The 23793-nt window shown below is 32.8% G+C and overlaps 2 protein-coding genes across 2 annotated transcripts; both read right to left on the bottom strand.

Annotated features, from left to right (window-relative positions):
* LOC104725448 (probable WRKY transcription factor 48) lies at nucleotides 7652-10269 on the bottom strand. The gene is made up of 3 exons (XM_010444117.1): nucleotides 9446-10269; nucleotides 9209-9352; nucleotides 7652-8478 (listed from the first exon to the last, which is right to left on the bottom strand). The coding sequence occupies exons 1-3, from the start codon at nucleotides 10066-10068 to the stop codon at nucleotides 8001-8003; spliced, it is 1245 nt and encodes a 414-aa protein (XP_010442419.1). The 5' UTR covers nucleotides 10069-10269; the 3' UTR covers nucleotides 7652-8000.
* Nucleotides 21057-23160, bottom strand: LOC104725447 (probable prefoldin subunit 3). The gene is made up of 6 exons (XM_010444115.2): nucleotides 22885-23160; nucleotides 22657-22714; nucleotides 22498-22569; nucleotides 21799-21918; nucleotides 21602-21703; nucleotides 21057-21383 (listed from the first exon to the last, which is right to left on the bottom strand). The coding sequence occupies exons 1-6, from the start codon at nucleotides 23028-23030 to the stop codon at nucleotides 21294-21296; spliced, it is 588 nt and encodes a 195-aa protein (XP_010442417.1). The 5' UTR covers nucleotides 23031-23160; the 3' UTR covers nucleotides 21057-21293.

The following is a 23793-nucleotide window of genomic DNA, read 5'->3' as shown; positions in this document are numbered from 1 at the left end:
GATAGAGGATCTTTTTCTGGATACCTCTCAGACTTGATGAAATAATAAAACAGTACTTTCACTTCCTCTTCCTGGCCAACACCAATCTTCCTTTTGTTTCATACACACACTTTAGTGTTGGTAGATAATTGAATTTCAGATGTTTGGTTATGTGTTTTTTCACTCAAGAGTCACTAAGTATGAAGAGACACAAGTCATTGTGTTGTTGTGTCTCTTTGTTTTATATATATATATATATATAAAAGCCAATTTTGTTTTGTCTTGATGTAAATAACAAGTTTCAAATAAATAAAAGTTTCAGTGTTTGTTCTTGTCTTCTCTAGAAGGCAAGACACGAAGGTCTCTTACTCTCTTGTTTCATCTTTCTCTCAACAAATATTCTAACATTTTTTAAAGTAATCACGAAACACTAAGATTTTATATATTAATCACACGAGGAAGAAGAAAAGGACAAACCCGGTTTTGAGCTCAAAGGGAAAAGGGCCATCAAAACCATGAAGAAACTTGACGATAGAGGTATAATCAGTATGCTGGCTATAGAAGAAGATAAGGAGAATAAGAAGAAGAAGAGAGGAGGAAACGTAGTCGTTAGCCATTCGTTTTTATGGTAATGCCTTGGAGGACAATTATTGAACCCCTTTATAGTAGTAATCAAAACAACAAGATAACAAAAAGGCATGATTATTCGAGTAGTAGTGGCTAGAATTGGATTCGGGATCAGAATCTGAGGAGAGTGAGACTGAGGATGAAAGAAGGAAGAGGAAGAAGAAGAGACGAGAGAAGGAGGAAAAGATGAGAAGAAGAAGAGGGAACTGTAAAGACTAACGACACAAACGATACTGTTGTAAAGCCCAACAACACAAAGCCTTCTCAACAAATGTCCAAAACTGTGCAATGGCTACCTACAAACGACAAAAAAAATATATTAGCAGAAAAAGCCTCATCCTCACGGCGTACGGTAATTCTGTTGCATAATAGGTTTGAGGTGCTCGAATTAGGTGATGAAGATGATGCCACGTGATGGTCAACAATCTCACAGCTGGTTGATTCAAAAACAATCTAGAATCTAGGTTAAGAACTTTGTATCACTATAAAATGAGAATCATCTTGTAATCTCCTCTTCAAGGAAAATCTAATAAAGAAACAATCTTTCCATATTTCGTTTCTTTTTTCATGGTATCAGAGCCATGGACGGAACAATGGAACCATATGCTTCTCCTTCGTTACATATTTCTAACTAAGTTACCATCAAGCTCACTGAGCAAAGCTACATAATTTGGAAGTCACAGTTTGAATCATTCCTGCGGACATAAGCTCTTATCGGTTTTGTCAATGGAGCGGTCAAACCACCACAAGAAACAATCTCCATCCACAACAACAACAATTGCAACACTGAAGAGGTTCGCAATCCAGATTTCGAATACTGGTCCAGATCTGATCAAGTTGTCAAAGTGTGGTTGCTCGGATCTATGAGTGAGAATGTTCTGAGGCTAATAGTTGGATGCTCTACTGTACAAGAGGTATGGAATACTCTGGTCTCTCATTTCAATCGCACATCGTTGTCTAGGTTGTTTGAATTACAGAGGCGTCTTCAGAATGCTGAAAAGTTTGAGAAGAATATCTCTGATTATCTTCGAGGAATCAAAGATATATGTGATCAACTTGCATCTATTGGAGATCATGTTAGTGAAAAGATGAAGATTTTTGCTTCTTTAAGATGTCTAGGCCGTGAATATGAACTGATAATCACAGTTATTAAGGATTCTATGGATAGGAAACCTAAGCCTAGCTATGAAAAGGCGATATCTCGCCTCACTGGTTATAATGATAGACTCCAGGGATACTCTGTCTCAACTGATGTTTCTCCGCACCTAGCCTTCAACACTATTAACATCGGGGACGCAGTAACAGAGGCAGAGGAAAAGGAAGTTACTCAACCAGAGGTCGTGGTTTCCATCAACAATTCTCCTTTTCATGCTCATCTCTACCAATTTCTCACACAAATGAGAAACATGTATATCAAATCTGCAACAAACGAGGTCATAATGCTTTTGAGTGTTGGTACTGGTTCAATGAGGAGTACCAGTAACCTGCTCAACTTGCAATCAATGATGCAGCGTTCTCTGCTTTTCATATCACTGATGTTACAGAAGAAAACAGCTAGTATATGGACTCCGCTGCAACAACACACATCACCAACTCTACTCATCGTCTGAAAAAGGCTCAACCCTATCATGGCACCGATATGGTAATGGCGAGTGATGGGAACTTTCTTCCCATCACACATGTTGGCTCTGCAAAGCTTCCCTCCGAATCATGTAACCTTCCTCTTAAAGATGTGTTGGTTTGTCCTGAAATAGCAAAGTCCATGTTGTTAGTTTCAAATTGACTAAAGATTATCCATGTGTTGTTACATTTGACTCTGATGATGTTGTTATTAAGGACAAAGCAACACACAAAGTTCTAACAAAGGGAAAGGAAAATGATGGTCTGTACAAACTGGATGATCCAAAGTTTCAGATGTTTTACTCAACTAGACAAGTCAAGACGAGTGATGAAGTTTGGCATCAGAGGTTAGGACATCCAAATCAGCAAGTTCTTCAACTTCTATATACAAATAAGGCAATTCAAATTAAGAAAAGTACCAGGAAGGTGTGTGAATCATGTCAGATTGGAAAGAGTTCAAGATTGCCATTTAGCTCTTCTACTTTTATTGCTTCAAGACCTCTAGAGAGAGTGCATTGTGATATATGGGGTCCCTCTCCTGAATCTTATGTTCAAGGATTCAGATTTTATGCAGTGTTTATTGATAACTTTTCAAGATACAGTTGGCTTTATCCCCTAAAAATAAAATCTGATTTTTGTTCAATCTTCATCAAATATCAGCTTTTTGTTGAAAATCTACTACAAACAAAAATATGAACCTTTCAATCAGATGGACGTGGATAGTTTATAAGTTAGAAATTTCTTACTCAGCTGTAGAACTCTGGTATTCAACATTTTGTCTCTTGTCCTCACACTCCTCAACAGAATGGCATGGCAGAGAGGAAGCACAGACAATGGACAGAAATGGCTCTCACTTTACTATTTCAGAGTGCTACTCCACAGAGTTTTTGGGTTGAAACCTTCTTTACATCAAATTTTCTGAGCAATCTCTTGCCTACTAGTGCTCTTGCAGGTAACAAAAGCCTTTATGAAGCTCTATTTGGAAAACCACCATAATATTCAGCTTTACGAATCTTTGGCTTTGCTTGCTTCCCAACTCTAAGGCCATATGCTCAAAATAAATTTGATCTGCAATCACTCAAGTGTATTTTCCTTGGATAAAATGAGAAATATAAAGGATATTGCCGCCTTTATCCTCCAATTGGGCGTGTCTAACTTAGCCGCCATGTCATCTTTGATGAAGCGAGCTTTCCTTTTGCCATTACATACAATTACTTTCAACAATCCTTTCTCACTCAACTGTATGGAGCCTGGCTTAAGCAGCTTTCGGAATTTTCTACAACTTGTGCTTACACTGAAGATTCTACGCAAGTTCCTGCAATACCAATTGTATAAGACACAACAATCAACAACATTGATACTACTGACGATACAACAACAAGAAGAATGATTGACTCCAAAAATGAAATTGGTGATGAGAGTTCTAGGTGTGCGGCAAGCTTAGATCTTGTTCCTATAGGCAACAACTCTCACTCACTAGTCTCAAATTTGAAGAGCTCAACCACCAATGATGATATCAGTACGACTGCAGCTACCAGTGAATGCTCTGCAGAAATTTCAACTCATTCGATGATAACAAGATCAAAAGCTGAAATCTCCAAACTGAATCCTCGGTATGATCTTCTTACACACAAGGTCTCATACCCAAATTCTGAAACAGTATCTGCTGCATTAAAAGATCCAAACTGGACAGCAGCAATGAATGATAAAATGAGTAATTTCCAAGAAGCAAATACATTTTCTTTAGTTCCTCAAACACCGGATATGCTTCAAAATGGGTCTTTAGAGTCAAATTCAATGCATATGGCTCCTTGGACAAGTTTAAAGCCAGACTTATTGTTCAAGGGTTCAAACAAGAAGAAGGCATCGATTACCTTGAAACATATAGTCATGTTGTTAGAACTACAACAATAAGGGTTGTTATTCACTTTGCAGCTATTATGAATTGGGAAATTAAGCAAATGGATGTGAGAAACGCGTTTCTCCATGGCGATCTCAATGAAGTTATCAATATAAAGCAGCCAGCCGGCTTTATCGAAGAAATACATCTAGATCAGGTTAAACAGGCTCCACGGGCTTGGTTTGAAAAATTTAACAACTTTTTACTAAATTTTGGCTTCACTTGCAGTCTGAGAGATCCTTCTCGATTTGTTTGCTTTAAAGGAAAAGACATTATTATGTTGCTCCTCTACGTTGATGATATGGCTATTACGGGAAATTCTTCGAAACTTCTCTCCATTCTTCTTGATGAGCTAAACAAGCAATTCAAAATGAAGGATCTTGGCAAGCTTTACTATTTCTCGGCATTCAATATCATGAAAATGGCTTGTTCTTGTCTCCGCAGAAGTATGTTGAGGACCTCTTAATTGCAGCCGCTATGTCAACTTGTGCTCCAGTTGCCACACCTCTTCCTCAACAACTGAACAAAGTGCTAAAACAGGATGCCTTGTTCGAAAATCCTAAATATTTCAGAAGCTTGGCAGGTCGACTACAGTATCTGACATTAACGAGACCATATCTGCAATTCTCTGTCAACTATGTATGCTAGAAGATGCATGAACCTTCAGTCTCTGACTTCAATCTCCTTAAACGGATCCTAAAGTACATAAAGAGCACCACTACAATGGGAGTCTCATTTGACAGGAACACATATTCTAAGCTTCAAGTGCATAGTGATAGTGACTACTCTGGATGTCCGTCTAATAGCAGGTCAACTGGTGGCTTCTGTACTTTTCTTGGAAGAAATATAATTTCTTGGTCGTCAAAGAAACAACCAACATTGTCTAAAAGCTCCACTGAAGCTGAGTACAAAACCATGTCTAAAGCTGCCTCTAAAATAACCTGGCTAGTTAATCTGCTTCAAGATTTAGGTGTTTCACTGCCTGCTATACCAGAACTCTACTGTGACAACCTCTCTACAGTCTACCTCACTATGTACAAATCCAAGTTTCCACGCCATAACCAAACACTTTGCAATGCATCACCATTACTTTCGTGAGCAAGTCGCCTTTGGCAATCTGATCATCATTCACCTCCCCACCAATCTTCCACTTGTAGACATATTTACTAAGTCTCTTCCACATAGACCTTTTGAGTATCTCAAGCTCAAACTTGGCGTTGGCGTGCCACCTACTCTAAGTTTGTGGGGGAGTGTAAAGACTAACAACACAAACGATACTGTTTTTTCTCAAAGCTCAAAATGTGTAAAGCCCAACAACACAAAACCTTCTCAACAAATGTCCAAAACTATGCAATGGCTATCTGCAAATGACAAAAAGAAGATATTAGCAGAGAAAGCCTCATCCTCAGGGCGTACAGCAATGATGTTGCATAATAGGTTTGAGGCACTCGAATCAGGTGATGAAGATGATGCCACGTGATGGTTAACAATCTCACAGATGGTTGATTCAAGAACAATCTAGAATCTAGATTAAGAATTTTGTATCCCTATAAAAAAAATAATCATCTTGTAATCTCCTCTTCAAGGAAAATATAATAAAGAAACAATATTTCCATATTTTGTTTCTTTCTTCAGGAACGACAGGAAGAAGTCTGATAAAGTGAAGCTTCTCTCTCGTGGGTATGAATAAACGATCCGAGTTCTTCCATGTGTTTTTTAGTATTTAAATGTTGTTGAGCCTGGATTGAAATACATTATATATTGAAGTTGTTGATCACTCGTGGGTAGGAGTAAACGACCTGAACACTTCTCATTATGGTTGCTTGGAAGTTAAAAGAGGTAACTTTATAGCCTTATTTTGCTTTGGAACTCAAATTGGTCAGGCTCTGTTTTTGGGGCACCCTCGATTTGAGTTTGGTTGTCTGTCTGGCTCCAATAGGTTAACTTAGCTCTGTTTTGGTTGATAATTGTTTTCGAAAACTAAGATATACCATATTTTGTTAGTTTTCAAAGTGAAATATAGTAAAGATTGGGTACAAATTAATAATTTGCTTGTCGGGCAGTATTATTGTACAAGTGCTTATTGGACCTATTATTTTGTGGGCATTAATAAATTTAGGGTTTAGACCATCTCCATCCTTAATCATATCAAAGGGTCATCCAACAACAATAATACTATATACTATATATATATATATATATATATATATATATATATATATATCTGATTTCAAATTTTGATTCAAAAAATTGTACTTTTTCAACTTATTTTAGTATCACCATTTAAGGCCCTAACATAACTGCCATATTAAATGGACTAATGTATACGTATGCAGGGGTGTGTGTACATGTGTGTAACTTTACGGGAATGGTACGATTAAAGAAACACATTAGTGATCAGTATTAACTCTCCATAATATACAAAGCGTGCTTTGTTTTGATACTTAGTTGGTGTTGGAGTAGGGTTGATGAGTAGCCTGTTAGAACTCCTTCTGTTTCTATTTTTTTAGTGATTAAAAGACAGTCCATTATGGACATTACTAACTCTATGCTTTTTTCATTTACTTTTATATTTAATATCAGCCATACATGACTTGCGTAGCTATCGGCTTCCTGAAAAAGACCTAAAGCATATATATAGCTCCATACAACAACCTTATATATAAAGTGTGTGTGTGTGTGTGTGTGTGTATGTTTGTTAACTAATGTCAAAGGAGAAGTTACATAAAAGAAATGGGTATAACGAATTATAATAACATACCCTAACGGCGGTTCAACTTCTAAATTTTTTTTATCTTGTAATTATATACTTGATGAAAAGAGTTTATGCTATAAATATTACAGTTTGCATTAGGGAAAATGAGAAATAAACAAATGATCGCTTTTGATTATCTTTAAATATATGTATGGTCCATATGACCATATCAACTACTAATGGATGGGTCAAGTACGCATGTAGACACAAACAGTGTGTGCTTTGAATATCATCTGTGATGATTGAAGACTAACATAAAAGTCGCAGTGAAGAAAACTAAAAACGAGACTTTGGGTTGAAGGCTAAAAGTTATCTCCTTTATTTTTATATAAAAAGATGAAAATATATATGGAGCTAAACATTTAGCACGGCCCTTATGATTAATTAGATATGAAGTATATTATTATTTATGCTCTTTGTTATCTTTTTTGAAATCATGTGTAGATGTTCCTTATGGTCTATTTTACACACACTCACACACACATATATATATATATATATATATAAGTTCATATATCTAGCGAAGGAACACATTAGGTCATACAAGATGGTATTTGGTGTGTGATAGCGTTGCATCTTGACTATAATATATAGAAGACTGAAGTTACGCACATATTGTATCTATGTAACTATAAGAATACATGATTATGATATGTTAATTATTTACGTCGATTGGGATGAATAGCAATCGAATAAAAATGTAAGATTTAATTTGAGCCGGGCTAGAGAGTTGATAGCATGATTACAAATTAGATGATCTAGAAACACTATAATACAATCTAAACACATACTATATAATTAACTATAGACTAAAGTCTTCTCTCTCCGAAGTCTTAAAAAGTAAACGATACATCTCTATTAAATACTCAAAACAAAAATGAAGTTATACCTATATCACATATGCTACAAGCCTCTGTTCCTACTTAGCATCGTTTGTTTATTTCGTGGTGATTAAACAAAACCGATGCTAAATGAAATGAAATGAAGGAAAAAAAACATTAGAAAGCTACCAAAATCGGTTAGCTAAACCGGTGAAAAACTCCTCATAAAACCTATTATAACCGGATCCGGCCAAAAGAAAAAAACAATTGCCCCGGGAAGAAAAAGAAGAGATGTTCATCATTTCTTAACCTCTTCATTGGTTTGAGTGTTAACAGAATCGGATCTGATCTGCGAAGGAAGAATATCTTGAAGCAATCCATGATCTCTAATGGAAGAAGAAGTTGATGTTGAAGCTTGTGACATATCATAACCAAACCCGGGGAATGATGATGATGGCCCTGGATTAACGAAAGTACCATCGGAGGAGCTTCTACTGATCATACTTAAAGAGTTGTTGTTGTACATGTTGTAGGGTTGATGATGTTGGGTCAGCAAGTAGCGTGGCTGAGGGATGGAGAATGACGATGATGACGCGGTGGTTGCACCATGGTCGAGGATCGGCGACGTAAACATTCCGATGTGTCCACGTGGGGTCATGGGGAAAGGGTGAGTGTGTTGACCTTCGTAGGTTGTCATGACGATTAAAGGATCATCGGAGGATCTCTCCACTCTCTTCTTTACTCCACAAGCCACTGTGGTGCAACGATAATAGCTTCTGTTTATCAAAAAAAAAAGTTAAGTAAGAATATATATTTTTATTAAATCTCTTGTCTAATTTAGTTAGAAACATGAAAGATATGAATTAAGAGAATCTGAAGATCTCGAGATCTGAGATGAAGTTTGTAACAAATTGAAACAGTAATCTTCCGACACAAGCAACATAAATTAAGGGACGAGAAAAACACAAAACACAGAAACCTCATGGAATGGAACAAAAGAAAAAATATTCTCGAAAACAAAAATTCAAAACATTTTTGACCCTACAAAAACGCGTATTAGGTATATACAGTCGTCTATATAAATTAACATATAGTAAACGTATTTACAATTACATAGAGTCATGTTATATGCATATAGACTCTGCATATGTAGAGCACACTGAATCTAGGGCTACTCTACTCACACCTAAATAAATATATACAAATTTATAAATATGATTACAACATGGTATGTTATATGTATACATATGATTATTGAATGAACATGTTTAGTGTATAATATGTAGCAAAAATGTGAATCATCCTTATGACTTGGATAAACCAGATCTAGTGAAGTATATGTAATAAGGCATATAGAGTAGATGTAAACATAGATACATGTTTTGTTTACATATATATATATATATATATAAACACATGCATATATAATATAGTTAAGATGGTCTATATGGATCTAGCTAGGGCTACAATACATATGAATATACAGAGTTATATGTAAGTATGTACCTGGGGTAAGGACTGTTTTTGACAGCTTTCTGGCCGTATTTTCTCCACCTATAACCGTCGTCAAGATTATCAATATCGCTTTTAGTCAGAAACGCAAACCTAGCTTCTCTAGCTTTCTTCTGATTCTTCTTCTTTGCCTTCAACCTTCAAAAACAATAAATACTCACAAAAATTAATTAAAAAAAGAATACATCACAAACATATGTTAAAATGGAGGGTTAATGAATGTTAACTTACTGTGGCTTAGTAGTAGTACCCTTTTGGTCTTGTTGTTGATCTCCTTCTTCTTGATCTTTAACAGTAACTTCCTTACCACTATTGTTGTTATCATTTGCAGCTTCGTTGGAGGAAGATGAGAATGAGGTTGAGTTTGGAGAAGTCGGTGCAGTGTTCACAACTTCTGATGACTCAGCTTGAGGCAAGGGCAAATCCGTAAAAAAGGGGTTGTTGTTGTTGTTGTTGGGGAGAGGAAAGGCATCGAATGAGAAAGAAGAGGAATTAGAGGAAGAAGCAAAGTGATGATCTTGTCGGAGCAAGTCGAGGAAAGAATTGGGGTTATTAGAGGATTGATCATCGAAATAAGAATAAGGAAAAGGTAAAGATGAAGTATCGAAGATGCTTGAGAGATTATTCCCAGCAGCTAGCTCCAACTGATGATGATGATGATCTGATGACGTAACTAGATTCGCCATGATGTTTGATGAAGATGAGGCTTGAGAGATTTGTTGTTGTCTTTGTTCTTGTTCTTGTCTTCTTTGGTGTTCGATCTTTGTCTCTGTGTTCTTGATCTCCTTTTGTTGTCGTTCTTGATGATGATGATGGTGGTGATGATGATGATCCTCTTCTATCTTCTTCTCCATGTAATAGAGAGAAAAGATGGAATCTATGAGATGATACTTTTATAGATATATCATCATCATTGTCATCTTCTGAGATTTTAGTGAGGAAAAAAAAAGGAGAACTTTTCTTTAGCTTTGTGGGGTGATTATATGTTTTGTATTTTGTAATGGTTATGTGATTTTGAGATAAGAGAGAAAGAGAAAGAGAAAGAGAGAGAGAGAGAGGTGTGAATATAACTTTTATGGAGTTTTGGGTTCTTCTGGAAAACAGCTTGGATTTAGGAGGTTTCCCATTTGTTTTTTTAATATTATTATTTATTTATTTCGTCTCATTTACGCGGGCAAAGGAATATTAAAGAAAGAAATGGAATTAAAATAAAATATAATAGAAAGGAGAAAAAAAATGTTTAAAAAAAAACACTGCACACCGGTAAACGCCGGTGATGGGGTGTGGCGTCCGGTTGTGAATGGATCAAGACGGTGCCGTTCTCTGCCGGGCATTTAATTTTTGTCCCTTCATTTCAGTTTCTTTTTTTTTCTTCTTTATTCCCACATTGTGTCGTGTCTCCAAACGGCATAGTTACAATTTTGGTCTCTCATTTGTTATACTTGGTTTCATTTCTTCTAGTCAAAATATAATTCGGGCTCTTTACATTTCATTTTTAGTACTATGAGCGTGAAAACAAAAAAAATTACTATTTCTTCCTTAATGATTACTGTGACATAAGTTACGGACGGGTTACCGTTTGATGAGATTTCTAATATATATATTTCAGCAAATTCCAATAACATTTACATTTTGTATCAATCATAATTTGTATAGGCGAAATTCAAAAACGCACCATTGATAGACATCATATATATGGGAATGAGAATCTATCACAAAACCATATAGGTAAAATAGTATATAAAAAAAAAATAGGCAAACAAAATATTACTTGTTAACTAGATCGTGATTCGTAGACAACACACCAAACCAAATTATAGTTGAGGAAACTGACAAACAATAGCATCTCCTAAATTTTTAGAATGTAGTGTAAGCCATAACGTCTTAACATGTCAGCTGATTAGATATTAAAAACATTTTAGTGGAGAAAAAAATATGACAAATTAAAAGCAAAGAAAAAAAGAATTTAAATCCTAGGAAATTATTTTAGTCACCTCTCAAATTATATATATATATATATATATTTAAAGAATTTCGTATCAACTTTAAGCTAGACTTTGACTCAAATAATCTTTTAGCAAAAAGACTCTTGTATTTACGCGTAGTTTGGTTTGTATTGTATTGTACTACAAATAAATAAAATCGGTAACAAAAAAGGTCGACGAGATGACCAAAGGAATACGAGGAGAGGCGCGTAAGGGCAGACACGTAGGAAACGAAAAGGTGTGGGTCTTCTTCTTCTCTTCTGCTGCCTCATCTCTCGCGGCCTTTGTTTGATTTTTTAACTTTCCAATATAAGTAATTGTTTCTTTTTTTGTTTTACGGGAAAACAACTTTTTTGTGATCCTCTCCTGACGTAAAATTGTTTACATTTCAGCCTAATTCTATTTTGACTTGAACGTCTTGTCGCCGATTCTTTTCATATTACACTTGCAATAGTTTATTTCTCTATTCAATTTTTTTTTTTTTTTCAACCATTAGGCCACAAACGGTCAATCCATTAGCCAAATCTTTACATTTGTATAGAGTAAGACTCGATCCCGAATGTAATAGTACTTTGTGCATTAAAGATTTACTATTGACCACTGCAATAAAGTCACTTCACTGCTCAATTTTTTTTTTGTGCACAAAAATTATTAAAAGATTAATATGACAGGTATTGATTAAAGTAATCACTACAATAACTATGATTAAAGTAATCACTACAATAACTACGATAATTAAACACGTAGTTTATAAACCTTTCTTGAGTTATTTGAACGCATTTACCGATGAAGAGAGTACATTTTTCTTAATTACTTATCTATATTCCCATGATGATACAGTACATACTAAGATATTGGCATTTCCAATAAGGAAATTTTATTAGAGGCACATACTTTCACGTATAAGATGAGAAAAAAATGCTGAGGGAAAGATAAAACCAACAGAAAGAGACAAAAGAAATTTAGAAGTTGCTTGATTAATATATTTAGCTGAATAAACAAAATGAGAAACAGTAAAAAGCAAGAAAGTAAAATTTTAAAAAATAAAGGAATAACGCGTAAGAAAGAAGCTTCGAAAATAAAGATGACACAAAACATACGTCAGGAGAGAGAGTTTGCTTCTTCTCCGACAAGTCATCGGTCATAAAAAATCCCGTTAACTATTTATTGCTCCACGCCTCCACGGCTCCACCCATCATTTCTTAGATATCCGCTTCAATTCGCTTCAATACATGATTCGAAAAATTTGAATATCCGTAATTTTAAATAGGTGTATATTGGCTCCGTTCCAATATACATATATAGATAATTACATATATTGATTATAAGTTTACTTTTTTTAATAGATTTTATAAATTTCTAACTTAATTTTTTTACTCTTTTTTTTGGACAAATTATAAATTATAATTTTGTGACTACTCAATTAAAGAAATATTAAATATCTTTTTCAAACATTATCATTTTTAATAAATTTTGATTTTGTATATTTTTGTACATTTTTAAAATATCTAATAAGCCTATCGGATATCATACAAATAGTTGAATTTTAACAGATATCCAGTTACTTAGAGAGTAAATATACGTAAGAAGAAGAAAAAAAAAATATTTCATACGAGACGAATTGGATCACAAAGACCACAAAGATTCAGGATCTTTGCTTCCTGTCCACCCCTCATATATCGAGTTATCATTGTGGTAAAAGGTGTACCATTTCTAATTTTCTATGTTACTCACCAAATCGATAAATCGGTTAACTAATTAAACCGTAACAAAGTAAAGTGGTATACAACATTTACCGGTTTATATTTTACTACTTTCTATTACCTCTTTCTTTTTTTTGACAATACTTTCTATTACCTCTTTTAAAGGTTGAGAAAATGTTATTTTATTTTCAGGTTTGATTTTTTCGTTACAATATCAGGAAAACTTTTGTTGCGAGGTGGGGGTTACACGCTTTTCTCAAAACATAACTTTTTGTGTCTGAGGAGAATGGAGTGTCAAGATCATGGACCTACCGGACCCGGTCCGACCCAAAAGCTTAAACACTGTAAAAAATCGTATATCAAGCAGCTGTTAAATATGACATATGGTCTGATCAAACGGCCAAAACTTCACAAAGGATTGAGAAGGTTGTCATAAGCACGTGTGGTTATAACGCGTTATTAGCTGTTTTTATTATTTTCCTTCCCTTCATGTCGGTTGCTTCCAACTCAAGCCATTCTCCTTTTTTATTTTTTCACTAGATACGTTACTTTTAGTTTCTTTTATTTAACTTCACAGGGTCAATGCATATGATATTGGAAATGGACCATCAGAACAAAAAAACGACAAATGATATTGGACCATCAGTATGAATGATCAATTAATTAGTAGATATTAAAATGTGGTGAAAAATAGGAAAACGCGTAATCAAATGATACTTTATTTTTTTAACCAAGAAATTATAAAGTTGCTATAATACTTACCATTTAAAACAAAAGTTATGATCGAACGTACGTATGATGGTAGAGTGGCCAATGGGACTCTGATATCTTGGTCCGGATATAGACATATAGTACCCCTAATGAGTTTATGATTTTGCTTAGTTACTATATATCTTTTTTTTTTTGAAAAGGTTAGTTACTATATATCGATCCAATTAAATGTACATTTCAGTCTTTCACGCATATTCGTACGAATTCTCACAATTGCTAATACTTCTTATTTTTAGAAAAAAAAAAAACACAATTGCATATTACTTATAATAATATAATTTTTTTTGTTATCATCGACCCTAGTCAAAATGTATATTTTAGTTTTTCACGCATTTAACCTCAAAGTTTCTAATAATTACCATTAACTGAATATAAAAAATGTACATTTAGCGTCTCACGCGGACTTACCAAATGTACGTGTGAGGTTCTGTGTGTAGACACTGATGTTTTTTGTACGAAAAGATATATTGAGGTGATGTACCGTGTTGAGGTGATATATACAGAAATGAATTAATAATGTGACTAATGGAAACCAAATCTAATTTATATAAGAACTGGTTTGACATGGTCCACTCATTAAAAGTTTAGTAGCCGCAAACTAAGGACGTACGTCCACACACTCCCTTTTCTTACGTTTTACTTAAAAAAAATAAAGCAATTCGAAATTGCCAAATTGCGAATACAAATTATACAATACTTGTAAGTTGTAACCACTCGGTCCTTCTTTATGATATTTCTGTTTTGTACACACTTATCAACATCTGTGTATCCAACGACTCCAGTTCGTATCGTGCAAATATACATTATTGTCTATAATAATACTATTCTTTTCTTCTTCACTAGGAAATATACTATACAAATTAGACAGGGAATTGTATCTTCACAGATAACATAAGTATCGTTCACACACACACATGTAAGTGTAGTGCGATTAGTTAAAATAAAAGGGTCTAATAGAGTACTTAATACTTCAGAATGTTATTTGAAAAACATATACTATTTTAGTGCCATACGTACTGACTTTAATCTCACTTTCCAAAACTATATATTTTTTTATATATGCTAGATATGTAGCATGTATGTCGTATTCATGTGTGTGCACATGGGACATGGATGACAGGATGAGATCGGGGTTTGTTTTTTTCTTTTTTTTTTTTGATCAACNGGTAGAGTGGCCAATGGGACTCTGATATCTTGGTCCGGATATAGACATATAGTACCCCTAATGAGTTTATGATTTTGCTTAGTTACTATATATCTTTTTTTTTTTGAAAAGGTTAGTTACTATATATCGATCCAATTAAATGTACATTTCAGTCTTTCACGCATATTCGTACGAATTCTCACAATTGCTAATACTTCTTATTTTTAGAAAAAAAAAAAACACAATTGCATATTACTTATAATAATATAATTTTTTTTGTTATCATCGACCCTAGTCAAAATGTATATTTTAGTTTTTCACGCATTTAACCTCAAAGTTTCTAATAATTACCATTAACTGAATATAAAAAATGTACATTTAGCGTCTCACGCGGACTTACCAAATGTACGTGTGAGGTTCTGTGTGTAGACACTGATGTTTTTTGTACGAAAAGATATATTGAGGTGATGTACCGTGTTGAGGTGATATATACAGAAATGAATTAATAATGTGACTAATGGAAACCAAATCTAATTTATATAAGAACTGGTTTGACATGGTCCACTCATTAAAAGTTTAGTAGCCGCAAACTAAGGACGTACGTCCACACACTCCCTTTTCTTACGTTTTACTTAAAAAAAATAAAGCAATTCGAAATTGCCAAATTGCGAATACAAATTATACAATACTTGTAAGTTGTAACCACTCGGTCCTTCTTTATGATATTTCTGTTTTGTACACACTTATCAACATCTGTGTATCCAACGACTCCAGTTCGTATCGTGCAAATATACATTATTGTCTATAATAATACTATTCTTTTCTTCTTCACTAGGAAATATACTATACAAATTAGACAGGGAATTGTATCTTCACAGATAACATAAGTATCGTTCACACACACACATGTAAGTGTAGTGCGATTAGTTAAAATAAAAGGGTCTAATAGAGTACTTAATACTTCAGAATGTTATTTGAAAAACATATACTATTTTAGTGCCATACGTACTGACTTTAATCTCACTTTCCAAAACTATATATTTTTTTATATATGCTAGATATGTAGCATGTATGTCGTATTCATGTGTGTGCACATGGGACATGGATGACAGGATGAGATCGGGGTTTGTTTTTTTCTTTTTTTTTTTTGATCAACGAGATCGGGGTTTGTTAAGTTTTGTAGATTACTAGATTTATTATATTACCGCGAATAGAAAATATTGCTTTCAAAGCTTAAAAAAATAAAGACAATGGGTATGATTGACCACAGGATCATAGCTAGTTAACTGCTAAAGTTCACGAGACCAGATCTAAGAAAATGTATATATATTTCATTTATTGGTGAAGAAGAGATGGTCAAAAGTCAAAGGTGTTGACCATCAGTTGTTCAATCAAGCTTTACACTCGAGTTATCCTAAATAAGTTTCAGATTACGATTGCAAGTCATCACTATGTAGGTGTTATTTTCCTGTAGTTTCATTTCACATTGTAATTCTTCATACAAAAATTTTAGCATTCCAGCTGAATATAAAATTTCAGATCAATAGATACTATATATATTAACAAATTGTACAGCTATAATTTCTTCGAGCTTGATAGTAAAAATTATAAATAAATAAATTCAGGAGAAGGTGGTGGCATAATGTTCGACCCTAATATTTTAGCTTTATTCCCAATCCCGCAAAAGGTGGTTGAACCCTCTGAACTGCCTTCGCCTATGGGAGTTCAAATAGACTAAAACTTTATGGTCTATTTCCTATTGCCTATTGGTAAAGTATGCATGTTCTAATCACATCGATCAGTATTAAGTATATGGGGTGGTAAGAGCATGATTAATGGGTTACTCATGTAGTTACTCTTGTTAAAAAAATAAGAAAAAAATGAGAGATAAAAGTAAAAAGAAGAGTAACGTTCTCTGCTGGAGTATTTTGAGAATGTTGTGAAAAATGTTACTCGACACGTGGCGTTCATTTATTGACACATATTTTTAAAAATAAATAAAAAATAAAAATATGTAATAATTTTTTTTTTTCTAAACAATATTTACACGTTCTGGAATAAAGATGGTCTAAGGACTGTATAAATTTGGACAATGAAAAGTTAATCCACAATAATATTCACCAATAGTGTTTTGATTTAATAGAGAGAAACCTCTAATTACAACAAATACGCCTATATAACAAAAATTATTTGGTATTAAACCTACGACACCATTTCGAACCAATCATCCATCGACAATATATATATCTATATACTTGGAAACAATGTCGAGCTGACTTATCTATATATTGATATAATATCCTTTGACCATAATACAATTTCAGAACTCAAATGCTATAAATTATAAAGTTTTGAAAAAGATAGTCATGTCACTTGTCAATGCTGAAAGGAATAAAGGACAAAAGAGTTAGCTATCGTCGGTCCAAGCCAAATGAGCCATGTGTTCGTTTGTGTAATTGTAAGGTCCACATGTAAAATGTACGAAAAAAGATAAAAAAATGGTTATGTACGTGATATATAGGTGAATACATAATCATATATACTATATTATTGTATACTTAACTATACAAATTATATGTATTATATGGTCACATCTATAGACTATAATGTCATGCGTTCAATACCATAAACATACAATCTAATACACTAATTTATTAATTCCGGTGAAGACCAGTGTTGACTCCGGCATTGACCAAAAAAAATTTCTAAAATTAAAAATTAAAAATAAGAAATTATTATATGAAATTATTTATGGTTTTTATTAATTATAAAATATTGTATTCAATATCTAAATATTTTTTTATATATTTCCTAAATATATCTTAAATGTAAAATAGAGAACCCAAACCTTAAAAAAATTTCTAAAAATTAATTTAACATATTGTAATTGTGTAAAAAAGGGTAAAAATGAAAATGTTCATATGTTAAAAGTAAATATTGTGAATTTTTTTGTTGTTGTTGTTTATATGTTAATTCAATATCTAAAGATATTTTGAATCTATTTCCTAAATATATCCTAAATGTAATATAGAGAACCCAAACCTTAAAAAAATTTCTAAAAATTAATTTAACATATTGTAATTATGTAAAAGAGGGTAAAAATGAAAATGTTCATATGTTAAAAGTAAATATTGTTAATTTTTTGTTATTTATATGTTATTTTGAGTATGTAAATTTTAAAGTAAAGAGTGTATAATTTTTTTTATAACATTTACTATGCAAAATTTAGAGTAAAGAGTCATATACTCAATATTTTGCATATTATTTTCTAATGAAAGTAGTTGAATTTGATTTTATTGATTTTGTAGTAATTAAAAATCTGATTATGAGAGATTTATATATATATATATATATCTTGAAAATAATTATAAATTGTTTTATATCTTGAAAATCATTATAAATGATTTTATATCTTGAAGATTATTATAAATGAATTTTTTTATCTTGAATATAATTATAAATGATTTTTATTTAACTATTTACATTAGCTTGAAAAATAAAAAGTAATTAATTATAAGAATGAATATATTAGAAATATATAAAAAATATTTGGATATTGAATAGAAAATTTCTTTTAATCATGAAAACCCATAAATAATTTACTATAATAATTTTTTTAATTTAGATTTTTTTAAGTGTTGGTCAATGCCGGAGTCAGTGTCGGTCTTCATCGGAGTCAATTGACCGGTGTACTGAATTATATGTCTATGATGTTGACCGCATAACGTCATATTGTTTATGCATGTGATTATGTAATACATATACTTTGTGTAGTTGAGTATACAATAATATATTTGGCATGTGTGAGCATGTATTCACCAATACTTCGTGTAGCTAGCTATCTTTTTTCCTAAAATGTGTTCTTTGGCTTTGAAGTCGGTTGTATATATTCTAAAGCAGTTGCTTTATAGATTTGTAAGGATGTATATACGATTGATGGCATCGGAGCAAATTAAGATATAGAGACCGAAGAAAGTCACAATATGATTAGTGGAAAAAATATAATTAGTAGCGTTTTCAGAGCTACGTCTTAAAAGAAACTGGAAACCAAACCTAATCCAAATTAACACATATATTGGGGAAAAAAAAACTAATCCATCTTATCTTTAAAGAAACAAAAGGTGATGTTTTGTATATGAATTTGGTAGATCTCAGCTACATGCCTACATCTAAGTAATATACTAGCTAGCAGTGTAGATTTGGTTATAAAGATAATGAAAAGAAAACATATTGTATCTCTCTAATCGATTAGTGTAAATTAAACTAAAAAAATGAAGAATAAAGGCGAAGATTCGATCTGAGTAAAATGCAGGAGCGCGGGAAAAACAACCTGTTGACTTAGGAAATCAGATGTCAAGTGAGAACACCTACCGATGATTGCGGCATAGGTGAGTTTTATAATTTTTATTTACAAAAACCAATTTTTTTTTTTTTTTTAATTTGCTCCAAGAAGATTACAAGAAGAAAAGGAAAGGTCAAAGTCAACAGATGAGTAAAGTTTGATTTGATTAGAATGGAATAATAATATTTGTAACGCAAAACCCTAAAACGCGTTATTTCAGACCAGACACAAAGAGACAAAAACACTTTAATAAGTCTGAGAAGGGGACAGACAGCTGCTCACTTGCATTGCTTCTCTCCAAAATCCCCCTCGTTTTCCGTGTACGCTTCTCTCTTCTTTTTTTCACTGTTCTTTTCGATTACGATGTATATCTACAATTCTATTTTCATTTTTTTAGACTTCTATACTAAATATTTATGTTTTTACATACGTACGTACTTATGACATTTAAGAAATAAAATTACAAGATAAATAATTAAATTTGATTCACGTTTTGTTGACAGATTAAAAATATAATTCTTGTGAAACAAAATTGTAAAATATATGGAATATAAGTATATCGTTATTCCAAATCAAATATAAGCACTTTCTCGTAGTATCGTTCAATTCCTATCTAGATTTTTTTGGATTGAATAGGTTTTGATTTATCCAAATTGAGCAACTCTTAACTCTTAACCATTACGATAGCATCCCGATCTTATGTATAGCGATATATTGATATTAAACATTTATGATAGTAGCGTATATAAGTCTATAAGAAAGTCAACTTGAGTCAATTCGAATCCCTAATACGTCTAATGCATCCAAAGTTGAAAAAGATTGGAAAAAACATCACCAAAAATATGAGTATTTCTTTGAATTATAAAGAGAGTTAAAATTTCATGTCCGTATATATATCAAAGTTGTTAGACCAAATTATGTCTTTTGTGGGAGAGCTATAAATGCATATACATGTCATTATCGAACCTAAATTTTAATTTAAAAATAAGATACCATGTATTTCCCAAACTATTTTATTTGTAACTGTAACCAAACACCAATATACATCAATTTCAGGATCGAAAGTCGAGAATAATCATCATCCTAAGAAGAATAATGCTTTTGGGATTTATAATGTACAATATATAATATAGACTCCATATAGCTAGTGTAATAGAAATTATTGGCATAATTAAGGAGTGTGGTTTAAATGAGGCCAAGATGAAGTATAATGTATATGTATGGAGTAGAAAACAAAGAAATGAAAGTCAATAATTGAGATAGAGGTCAATTTTCAAAGGGTCAACTCATGCCCTAACCATCAACAAAAACTTTTCTCCATTTACATTTTCTTTATTTATTACGTTTGTTTGTTTCTCGTAATATTCTTTATATGGAAACGACGAAAAAACTCAAAATGTTCATAAAGTACTCTAAACTTGACAAGTCAGGTTTTTGACAGAACATTAACAAAAATCACAACCTAAATGGATGACCAAATGTCCAAATCATTAAAATAAGAATTATATTGTGATTTATCTATATAATGTCCCAAACTATTTACTATAAAATGTCATATCAGTGAAAGGAAAATATGTTATTATTCAGAAAATGAATCTTATTCCTTCAAATGCATATGCACTAATGAGAAAAAAGAATAACAAATAAATAAAAAGGTTCGATTTGATCACGATTTTGTTTCCAATTCCCACTTTTTGCTAACAAAAGCATAAGCCGGCACCAATATTAAACCTAAAAACTTGACACAAATTTGAGAAAACGACACAACTTGACTTTTTCGTATTCCTCATTCATTTACTTCTAGAAACATGTCTCGCTTAGAAGTTGGAACATTAATCAAGATCACCAGATTCTGCATATAGTTTGATATATCTACCACATCCTTAAACAAGTAGTAAGTACTTCAATCGCGGAAACCATAAGCTGTTCTCAAAACTAGGCAGATATGTAGCGAAACAATGAAGACAAACAACGATAACAATGCTAATGTTCTATTCATAGGTTTGTCGCAGCAACAAAATTTCATCAAGATAGCAAAGCTTAAGAGTTTACAAACAACCGGATGGGGCAAAAGGTGTCCCAATAATTATATCACCTCGTTTAAGCCCACGCGATGACAATTTGGCTCTGTGGTTCATGAGTCTGCAGCAGCAATAGCAGTAGGGGTAACTTGTTTAACCCTCTTTTGATGAACATCCCAGTTATAAACACGTGCAATAGTTACCTGTCCATTACAAAGTCTCATAGTCAAGACTCAAGAAAGATAAAACTACTTTTTACACAATCTTTGAAAGCAACTACATTGATAAGATTTTACGGGTTGCCTAAATTGCAATTTTGGGTTGCTTGCAAATTTAGAGTTATGTAAACTAGAAAGGAGGTCCCTACAAAAATAGGCACTGACTCAACTGAAATGAGATAACTTTACAAGTATCTCTGTACCTGAGTAACTGTGACTTGATCCCTCAAGAACTGTAAATCAGCTACAAGAACCTCCAGGCTGGCTTTAGCATTTTCCAGATTGTTTTTCAGAAGAGCAGTAGCCTATTGGAAGAGCAAAGATTAAAAGAACTTATTCTATGGTCCCAGGTGCTAGAAGATTTAAAACTCGAAGAGAATATGTTTACAGAGTAATGGACCTCTTCACAGGAATATTCCAGCATGACATTAGCTCCCAACCACAAACACACTGAGTCTGTGTCTTCAATGCAGGCCCGTGAATATATTCCTTCAGAGACCTCAAAATCGGCTAAAAGCGCCTATATTGTAAGAAAAACTCCATGTGAGAAAATAATGATGAAGAACACAAGAATCAACAGTAAGTTTGTACATCAAAGCAACTTCCATCTAAAAAAAAGATGAAAAAGTTGTGCCCATTATAATCTGTGTCAGTAATTCTTCCAGCAAAGCTAGAACTATGTTCCTCGACACAACATGTTCTGCTGTCACCATCAAACACGAATTTAAGACAATAATTTAAGGGCCCGTAGGAAGAACAAAGCTGATTGGAGATATACACATTGTCTTTGCAACCAATCAACCTTGATCTTCAAAAAAAAGAGACTTTCAAAGGAAATGTTTTAAGTAAGCCTAAGTCGCACAAAGAGAAAAGAAAACAAAATCTTCACATGGACACAAAGTTGGCATTCTAACATTGGTAAGAAATCAAAGCACAACAAAATTTCAACCAAGTTATAAAATTCAGGATAATGGATTGAGAAAGTTCAAATAACAATGTTAGTAAACTTAGCTCTGGTCACCATCCACCTCAAAAGAACAGAACAGCATATATGCAAAAAGCCAGTGAAGAAAGACTAAAAATGAAAAAAACGACGAACCTCACCAGTACCCTTCCTAGCTTCCAAAGTGGCAACAACCTCTAAACACTTTTCAATATCTGGGATTTTAGCCTGCCACATTTAGAAAATACTGTAAGACATTATCACACATTAAGGATCCACCTCAAAAGCTAGAGACAAATAAAAGGAGAAGTTCACCTGAAGATCCCTTTGCTGAGCAAGAAGCTTCATCTCAACAACTTTATACTGCTGAAGCCTAAAATCAAAGAAAATAAATTCACTAATATGAGCGTTTAAGTAAAAAACCTAGATCAGGAGATTTTTGGATTTGAGCTTACGAAAGAACAACATGCCCAGATAAATGTGTAGACTTAAAAAGAGTGAAAATGAGAATCGAGAGTGAGAGAGAATATGAAAAGGGGAAACCTTTCTTGATGAAAGGCGAGAGCAGAGTTAGGATCGAGGCCAGACTGAGAGAGATAAGTCTCCACATCTTGGATGAATTTGGCGGCAGGAATCCCTCTTCTCTCTGTCAAATCGCCACCGCTTCCACTTGGTGAAGAAGACGACATCTGCAAATCGAATCGGAATCTCAATCTCAGTTTCCGATTTGGGGATTTTAGGGTTTTTAAAGCTTCGACACTTTCTCGATTGTTTTCTTTCGACGAGAGAGAGAGAGAGAGAGTGAAACCAGCGACGAACCAAGGAGCGGAAACACGACGCCGTATCATTAACAATCAAACGACGCTGTTTTTCAGTGGGCTTAAGGTCTTACTCAAGCCCACTATTTTCTCTTTTAACATCGATTTATTTATTAATCTGAATTCGAATTAACAAGCATGTAAAAGATCATTTATTATTACATACTAGATATTCACCTGCGAAAATATTTTTTAATAAAATAATTGTTATTTGTTTTATAGATTAACTACATTTATAACTAATATTGAATTTGTATTTTTTTTAAACTACAAACTTACGAATATAGATATATATTAGTTTTTGTCCAAAAAAAAAAAGATATATATTAATTAGTGTATAAATTATTTTGTTTGAGATTCATTATTTTATATTATAGAAGTTATAACATACAATTAAATAAGTAGTGATTTATATAAGGAAAATACTATGTGTGTTTATAGAATTAATTCCTTTTGTTTTGTAAAATTGAAAACTTAATATTAATAAATTAAATTAAAAATAAATTAATAATTAATAACAATCCCTTGCTTGTAAATATGTTTCAACTTCAGGATTTATTTGCTAAATGTCTCCAAAAATGTATATATAGATGATATGATGGTCAACGTTCTAAAAATGGTATAAGTGTTATGT

Source organism: Camelina sativa, chromosome 11 (genome assembly GCF_000633955.1).
Source record: "Camelina sativa cultivar DH55 chromosome 11, Cs, whole genome shotgun sequence".
Lineage (NCBI taxonomy): Eukaryota > Viridiplantae > Streptophyta > Magnoliopsida > Brassicales > Brassicaceae > Camelina > Camelina sativa.
The sequence above is the reverse complement of the archived record's forward strand: the minus strand, read 5'-3'. Positions and strand labels throughout refer to the sequence as shown.